Below are 8,671 nucleotides of genomic sequence, written 5' to 3' on the forward strand. Positions count from 1 at the left end.
CTGGGGAAACGAACCTTCGCGAGACAAATTCTATTCCGACAAAGCGCTAAAGTCGCTTCTTTTACGTTTTTTTAATCGGCCTTCTCCCTTAAGAAAGAGTTTTGGATCCACTTCATGGCACGGCAGCTTCGACGTTGGGCACGAGCCATAAAAAAACGATCAACCATGCTGTAGCTCGACGTTTTCAATACTCAAAGCCACGAGGATACGAGTTCAAGTATCTTCCGTCCAATGTTTTCCTCCTAAAAAACTCACCCCTTCTACCCGTGCTAGAAGCATGAAGCCTCTTTTATAAATTTTTAACCATTAAATTTGAGAGGAGTAGTTATAGGTAGAAGATGATATGAAACAACCCCCTAGTATCTTTTCTAGATTCGCCACCGTTGATTACATAAAAAATATAATGTTTCCTTGTCAAGGAAAGAGCCGTGTTTCCAAGACAGCAAAATCTTCATATCTTACCATGACATTTTCATAAGCAGCGTACCATGTTTATTGATCGTATCAATCCGAAAACTCCATGAAGAGATCTATAGCATATCTACAAATGTAAATTTTAACGCCTGTTAGTTACACACTTTATATTTTCAAATTTAAATGCATCCCTACTCGTATGTGTCCTACCTCATAGGGAATATCTCATAAGCTCTAATTAGGGTGGCTCATTTAACCCTTGTTAGCTTGATTCGTCTTACAATTATAACATAAACCAAGACGATTCCTGCATATTCTTTTTAGCAATAATATACAACTTTAAATATAGACATTTTTTTTTCATAAATCAAGTAACATCTATTTTTGTAGCTTTTTATATAAAGTTATAAACCAAGATCAGTTTTTTAAAAAATTCTAAACCAAAACATTGTTTCTTTTCTTTTGATTTTGATGTTATCCAAATTTTTGCCATCTTGGATTCCCATCATTTGTGAATATCTATAGCGGACTCCTATTGGGGTACCTACACTCGCACTCGCTATCCATAAACCCACATTTAACCACCCTAGTAACACCCTTGATAAAAAGTGATTAATAACCAAATTAAGCCTGATGGGCGGTCACCATACCGTTTGGGTTTGGTCATAAAACAGTCCACAGGAATTCTAGCAAACCATTGAAAGTCTTTAACTACGAGCTCCTATTGGTACAGAGTTTTTTCGCATGAATCTTGATGGCATTGAGCACCAAAAATGGAGCTCTATCCTCCCGATCCCAAAAGGACGCGGAGATAAGTGCATCTGAAGAAGAAACAATCCAGGTCCACCTCATCCGCCCGGAAAGCGAACGCGCCACATTTTCAGGCGATAAAAATCATTCCTTTGGCCCCTCTCTGTCATGGAGTACCATTTATCTTTCCGCAACAAAAGCAACGTCTTCTCGCTCGCTCGTCTACGCGTACGTATATACGGTGTGTATCCAGATAAAAATACGGTTATATAGGAGCCGAGAGGCAGTGCCCCAGAAGGAGCAAACTGGGAGGAGACAGAGCGGCACAGGGGAGAGAGGAGAGAGGAGAGAGAGGAGGGAGCGGGGAGGGGAGAGAGAGATAGCTCCGATCTCTCGCCTGCCCTAGCTGCCGAGATTCTTGACCGATTCCAAAACAGAAATGTGAGATTCTTGCCCTTCCGTGAGAGATTTACCGATTTCCCCCCGTCTGTTTCTTGGTTCTCGGATCTGTTTTTGACCAACGATTTACCGGAGGCGTTTCCGCGGTGGGAGTGGCGGTAGTAGCTTCGCCGTTCGTGTGTTTGTTTTCGGTTCTGGCGACGGATTCGAGCTGTCATGTCAGGCTTGATCTTTCGTTTTTATTCTCTGTGAGTTCCTGGGTCGAAATAAATGAGGGGCGCGCTGATACATGCTGTTTCTCTGCGTGGAATTTATGGCGACGCTGCTTTTAGTAGTAACCAATGCAGGTTCTTCTTCAGGTCCTGGAAACTGCAATCTTTTTTTGGCCCCGAGATTTGGTCCTCTGCTCCGTTTCTTCCTGCTCAGATCTGTGGCGCAGGGTTCGCTCCTGCCCGCGCTACCAAATGCGCCTTCTTTTTTTTATGGTTGCTGCAGCGCCCTGATCATTCCCGGTTTTCTCCCGCAGAGGGTGGAGATTGAAGAGTGGCCATTGGAGCGCGACGTCTTAGCTGAGCGGTACGCAAATTTGACGGCGAAGATGTCTGGTAAGGGGGGAGAAGGTTTTCGCGTTCTTGGTTTCTGAAGATTGCATCTTTTTCCTGGGATGCTTTGTGATAGATAACGCGGAGCCGTGCCAATCTGTTATTGCAGTGAGCCATGCGGAGGACATCGAGATATCGCTGTGCGATGGCAACTCGGAGGACGAGCGGCGGCGGCGGAAGATCGGCTCGCTGCGGCGGAAGGCCATCCACGCGCTCAAGAAGCGTGGGAGGCGGCGCGTCGACTTCCGCTTCCCGCCGGCGGCCATCTCCATCGAGGACGTCCGCGACGCCGAGGAGGAACGCGCCGTCGCCGCCTTCCGCGACCGTCTCAACGCACACGGGCTCCTCCCCGACAAACACGACGACTACCACATGATGCTGAGGTCTTGTTGCGATGAAGAAAAAACTCCTCTTCCGTTCATTGCCTCTATTTGGATAGTTTTTGGTAAATGCCACTATGCCAGGATCTAAACTTGCCAGACAAATGTCTCATCACAGGTTCTTGAAAGCCAGGAAGTTTGACGCGGAGAAGGCTCTGCAGATGTGGGCGGAGATGCTGAAATGGAGGAAGGACTTCGGAGCTGACACCATCCTTGAGGTGATCACTCTGAACTGCAAAACAACCCTGGGAACTAGTTTTTCTTAAGTATTTGTTTGGTTCTAAAGCCAATGTTTAATACGGCTGCTTGGTTCATGCCTTTAGGAATTTGAGTTTGAAGAACTGGATCAAGTGCTGCGCTACTACCCTCAGGGCTACCATGGTGTCGACCGTGAGGGCCGGCCGGTGTACATTGAGAGGCTCGGGAAGGTGGATCCGAACAAGCTCATGAACATCACCTCGACGGATCGCTATATCAAGTATCATGTCCAGGAGTTTGAGAGGGCCTTCAGGGAAAGGTTCCCAGCCTGCACATTGGCCGCTAAGAGGCACATTGACTCCACCACCACCATCTTGGACGTCCAGGGTGTGGTATGTGAATGGTCCATTCTGAACTGTGCTTGCAGAATGCAGATCTTGTTTTGTAGTCTCTTCAATTTTCTTGTTATCTGCAGGGGCTTAAGAATTTCTCCAAGACTGCCAGGGAACTTATTAACCGTATGCAGAAGATTGACAGTGACTATTATCCAGAGGTAACTTTACGTTTAATAGTATTCAGTTGATAGTATTTGGACCTGGTGAACCAGTCAAGTTTATTGTGAGAAATGCAGACGCTGCATCAAATGTTCGTCGTGAATGCTGGCAGTGGGTTCAAATTGATCTGGAACAGTGTGAAGGGCTTCCTTGACCCAAAAACTTCATCCAAGATTCATGTATGTACCAGGAATTATGTTCCATTCGTAGAAGTCATTTGTTTGCTATAACGTACATCTATATCTATCTTCTGTCTGTAGGTTCTTGGTTCGAACTACCAGAGTAGGCTTCTTGAAGTAATAGACTCGAGGTAGGTGGAGATGGCATTCATCTGAACTCATTCTCTAGCTTTTTTTAACCTTCAGTTCTTGACATTTGTTAATGCTTATATTTCTCAGTGAGTTGCCAGAATTCCTAGGCGGTTCATGCACATGTAGTGACAAGGGTGGTTGTCTTGGATCAAACAAAGGGCCATGGAATGATCCTTATATATTGAAGGTGCCATTTGTGCATTGTGTTTACCTGGATAATTTTCGTCTATACGCTATACTTGTTTTATTATGTATACTGATAAATGTATTATTTGTAGCTGATACATAATTTGGAGGCTGGATGTGTGAGGGAAATCAAACCTGTTTCTGAGGGGGAGGAAAGAAGCTGCTCTTCATTTCGATTGGAACAGTTGAAAGTAAGATTGTAAAATGGCATTCTTCATCTGAGTATTGCAGCAAGCAGATTGCTTCCATGGATTCTTGTTCTAACATAGTATATTTGCCTTTCAGTGGCAGGGTATGTTAAGTGATACATCAAATGCTGAATCAGGATCTGACGTTGATGATTTTGGTCCATCATATGTTCAGAAAGTTTCTGACTATGGTTGCCTGACTCCAGTTCATGAGGAAGTATGTTTATCCTTTCATCACTTTTCTTATAGTTGAATTTAATATTCCCTGCTCTCTTAGTATCACAATCTGTGTTTGTCGGGCTGTGCCTTTGTGCACATGGTACATTTCAGCATATTGATTTTTTGTATTTATTTCTGCCATAGGTAAAAGGTACAGACTGTGCAACATACTTCAGCTGTGACGATCAGAGTCATCCGGACATGGCTCCTGTATCTTATAGTGGAGCATGGCGAACTACTGAAATGGTCCACAAACCACTGGCTGATTTTAGGCAATCTTCTACCAACACAAGGCCTCATCACCTAGGTATCTTCTTTTCCTATCATTTTGGTCCAATGAGTTGTGAATCTATAACTGCTAGATAACATATTATACAGTGTTAAGACATTGAAGATTGTGTACCTCTTTCTCGTTTCATATTATGTTGCAGCTCTGCAAGCACGAAAATTCTATTTGCCTGAAACATTAGTAGTTGTTATCATTTGAACACTGTCATCTATACATTTCTTGGTTCCATGGGCCTCGACCAAGAACACTAGTAAATGATGGATGGACTTTTTGGTGCCTAGATGTTTGGCATTGACATAATATGGCTTGAGAAACTGAAGTGTGGCCTGGATGGTTGGCCTAATGTAGGACCAAGAACACTAGTAAACACTGCTTGAGTTACCAAAAAAACTTAATTCATTGCAGAATGGGCTCTTCAATTATTTTATGCTCGTTTGCTAGGCTTGTTTGGTGTGGACTGATGTCTAGGACCCTTTGCTGCAAGAAGCAAAGCTGTCTCTTGTTTACTGCCATTGCTGCAGTCATTGTTAACTTTTTAAAATTATTGGCAGGGAACAATGCACTCAACGTGGATAGTACAGTTGCTCAAAGGGGTTGGGAAAACATTGTTAAACTTGTAGTCACAGGCTTGATCAAGCTCTTTACCTTCATCCGGCTTTTCATATCCAGAGCTGAGGGGAGGCTTGAGAACGTCCATGGCTCTGCCCCACCAGTAATCCTAGCACCAGAGAAGCCACAGCCTCGGACCGTCAGTGATGAAGAGATATGTGCCTGCTTACAGCGTCTTGACAATCTCGAGTTGTTGTGCAACCATCTTGCCACGAAACCACCGCAGATCCCAGAAGATAAGGAACTCGTGCTGCTGAACTCATTTGAGCGGATCAAATCTGTTGAGGCTGACCTTGAGAGGACCAAAAGAGTAAGTTCTTACAGTATGCAAATCTTAGTTGTGTAGTGTGTCGAATATCATAGTATAGCGATCAGCCATTTAAATACGTACATTTAATACTCTGCATACCATAAGAGCTGTTTATCATTGCTACTTTTTTCCTGATGATTCTTTTTGTCCATTGACTATTAGCTTTGACATTGCTTATTGTATGTCAGGTGTTGCATGCCACGGTGGCGAAGCAAAAGGCATTGGTGGAGGCTCTGGAATCTGTACAGGAGTCTAGAGTTAGGGTATGTTTACTGGAACAGTTTGCCACCGCATTTTACGATTGCTCTGAAGTGAATTACATACTACTACTAGGAATAATAAGCTGAACAGCTACCCTTTGTGCAGAAGAGGATGTTCTGTTCATAGGATATGGAGTAACACCAGATCCGGACCATTTCGTCGACATTAACCACCTGTGAAGCTGATGCACGAAGCTGCCAGTGCCATTTTTGACCGCCGACTTCAGCCGCCTCCCAAGAAACCTTCGTAATTTGAAAGAGAAGATCGCAACCCCTGTTTTCTTCCTTTCATTCTCCATTTTGTAGCTGGTACTTGTACTCCCGTGGCCCTGGTGATTGGTGAATGCCGTGCCGCGCCGGACCCTCCTTTTTTCTTTGTTTTTTTTTCTTTTTGCTTGGCCATGTCGTCCCACGGCCTAGCATCCAGTGCTGAGAGCCGAGGTGACGGTGAGTTGCCATCGAGAACTGCTGAAGTTGTTGTACTGACCCCCTCCCTCCCTGGCTGGAGCTGGAAGAAACACATTGGCGAGCTTTGTATCCATGTCCGTGTACATGCCATGGTCCTCTGATTCTGACGATGATCCGCTAATACAGATTATGACATACATGGTCCTCTGCTTTCTCTTCTCTACCTGTGCTGTCGCCGGCTGTATGCTTGGCAGGCAGACGTGCTCGTCGGCAGAGACGAGGGGGGGCCTTCCCGTACCGGCACCGACGAGGCGGCGGCGCCCACTGCGGGTTGCCGCCGGCCGAGGTCCACCTGCGTGCCTTGCGGTTGCCGACGGTCGGTTGGCCGGGCCGGGTCAGCTGGGGGACCCTACAGTATAGCTTCCGAAAGATCAATAAGCCATGTATCGCATGGCCCACATATACGTGTATCTGTAGCATACAGCCGGCCCACTTCAATAGCAAGGATATGGTCATGCCAAGGCACAAAGCTAAGCGCCCATCGTTGCAAGTGTCTGTCCTCGTGAGCTACTCAGTGCTATTATTTTTATATTCCTTGTATTTCTCTACGAGAACCCATATAATATAGTATTCAACATTTTTACCAAATTGGTTCAACAATTTAGAAAACTGAACTCAACAATGCGGAAAAAACAATCAACATTTACTAAAAATATGTTGAAATAGCACATTGCAAATGTTGAAATAATATGTAAAAAATGTTTGACTGATATATTAAAATGTTGAAACATTAATAAGACAAATTGAAAATAACATATTGGATCGAATTTTGTTGCATTAATTCTAATCAATACAACTGTGCAAACGGATTTTAAATTGAGTACATCATTTATGAGAAAAGGTCATTTAAAGTTTTGAATTTGCTTCTATCTCCATCCGACTTCCCCGCTCCTGAAGCGATTGGTGTCCACCACGTAGGGGTGGTAATGGGTCATGGCCCTAGTAGCATCTTCACAGCCCAACAAGACTTTTAAATTTTTTTAGTTCAAAATTATATAAGATTAGAGCCCAGCCCTTAAATTTTGTAGTTCAAAATGTTGGGCCCTTTACCACCCCTACCACCACGTGCTGTGCGCAGCGCAGGGGGAGGGGGTCCACTACTATGCACTTGGAGTAATCCTAATCGTTAGATAAACATTGCATGTATCTCAAACACCGGAAGGTATATAGGAAAAAAATGTATAGGTTTTCCGGGGTCAGCTGGCGTGATAGCAGTAGGGGCCCGCGGCTTGCGGCGTGGGCCGAATGAAGCGGAAGACGGGCTGGCGGTCCTCCGTATGGGTTGGATCCGAGTAGCTGGACCCGCCGACGCATAAGGAGGCCCAGGTCAGAGCGGAGGAAAGCATTTTTCCGGTGGGCCTTCGTTTCTGGGCCGCAGAATGCCGAGAAGGACTCGGCCACTATTGGGCCTCCGCCCCCCTGCGGCCCGCGGATCGAAATTACAGGCCCGGAAGAGACAGGAGCGTAGGAAAGGGAAGAAGGCAGTTGCGATTCGACCACAGAGAGCAGCGGCAGCGGGTTTTCATTTTTCTTTTTTTGAAGGAATTTTTCACTTTTCAGTTGAGGGCGATCTCGGAATGCCGAGTTTAAGGTCGACTGTAACTCCAGCAACTTACGGTCGATTCTTTTTCCTCCCCCTTCCACTTCCCCGCACCTTTCCCCTTCCTTTCCTCCCCATTCTCTCATGACGGATCGGGATCCCGCGCCTCCCCGCTGCCGACTCCCCGCCAACCGCCGCTCCCCTTCCTCCTTCGGAGCCGTGCTCCCTTCCCTCCCCTTGAGTCCGCTCCCTTCCTCCCTGGAGCCGCCGCACCTCCCCCGCGGCGGCCGCCGCCTCCATCGTTGGACCGCCTCCATGGGACGTCGCGCGCTCCCTCGCCGGCGGCGGCGCCGGATCCGCCTCCCTGGGCCGCCGCGCGCTTGCCCGCCGTCGCCGCCGCCGGATCCCGGCTCCCTGTGCTGCGTGGCAGGGGATGGGCGGCGCGGTGGGCTGCTGCGCGCTAGCCCGCCGCCACCGCCGCCGGATCCCGGCTCCCTGCGCTGCGCGGTGGGGGATGGGCGGCGGGGGAGGTAGTTTTTTTTTAAAATTTTTTTTACCGACCAAAATTATACCCAAATTTTTTTTCTTTTTGATTTTGATGCAAAATTTTTTATTCTTAGTATTTTTTCTATTCTGGATACAAATTTTCTCAAATTTTTGTTTCTAACTTTTTCTAGTCAAAAAATTTTCTCTCTCCAAAATTTCTCTTAGAAATTTTTTTCTAAAATCGAAAAACGACAAAAAAATTACTAAAAATGGAAGAAGAAAAAACGGTCGGGAGATCGACCGTAGAGAGCCCCTCCCTACGGTTAACTATAAATTAGCGATACCCGGGCGACCTTGGCTTGTTGACTCCTCCGCCGCGCGCCACGGCCGGTTAGGGCAGACGCTTACGAGCTAAGCAAGAAGGATTTGTGCCCTGTTCTGTTCTTGGCTCGTCCCTGTCGTTGGCATCACCCCGTACGGAGTGAGTCAGCAGCCTGCCCGCGTTAAG

At 46.4% G+C, this 8,671-nt stretch overlaps 1 protein-coding gene across 4 annotated transcripts; it reads left to right on the top strand.

The window, feature by feature from the left end:
* Positions 1–1,337: 1,337 nt before the first annotated feature.
* Positions 1,338–6,272, top strand: LOC120678979 (phosphatidylinositol/phosphatidylcholine transfer protein SFH8-like). Of its 4 annotated transcripts, none has more exons than XM_039960453.1 (16): positions 1,447–1,605; positions 1,923–2,003; positions 2,090–2,168; positions 2,275–2,548; positions 2,664–2,763; positions 2,869–3,135; positions 3,219–3,296; positions 3,375–3,476; positions 3,558–3,607; positions 3,696–3,795; positions 3,887–3,985; positions 4,080–4,199; positions 4,346–4,508; positions 5,042–5,409; positions 5,598–5,672; positions 5,776–6,272. In XM_039960453.1, the coding sequence occupies exons 3-16, from the start codon at positions 2,162–2,164 to the stop codon at positions 5,794–5,796; spliced, it is 1,824 nt and encodes a 607-aa protein (XP_039816387.1). In that variant the 5' UTR covers positions 1,447–1,605; positions 1,923–2,003; positions 2,090–2,161; the 3' UTR covers positions 5,797–6,272. The 4 variants fall into 4 exon arrangements, with proteins under 4 accessions (XP_039816385.1, XP_039816387.1, XP_039816386.1 ...); XM_039960452.1 differs by lacking the exon at positions 1,447–1,605 and adding an exon at positions 1,633–1,811; XM_039960454.1 differs by lacking the exon at positions 1,447–1,605 and adding an exon at positions 1,633–1,781.
* Positions 6,273–8,671: the final 2,399 nt, after the last annotated feature.

This window comes from Panicum virgatum, chromosome 6N (assembly GCF_016808335.1).
Source record: "Panicum virgatum strain AP13 chromosome 6N, P.virgatum_v5, whole genome shotgun sequence".
Classification (NCBI taxonomy): domain Eukaryota; kingdom Viridiplantae; phylum Streptophyta; class Magnoliopsida; order Poales; family Poaceae; genus Panicum; species Panicum virgatum.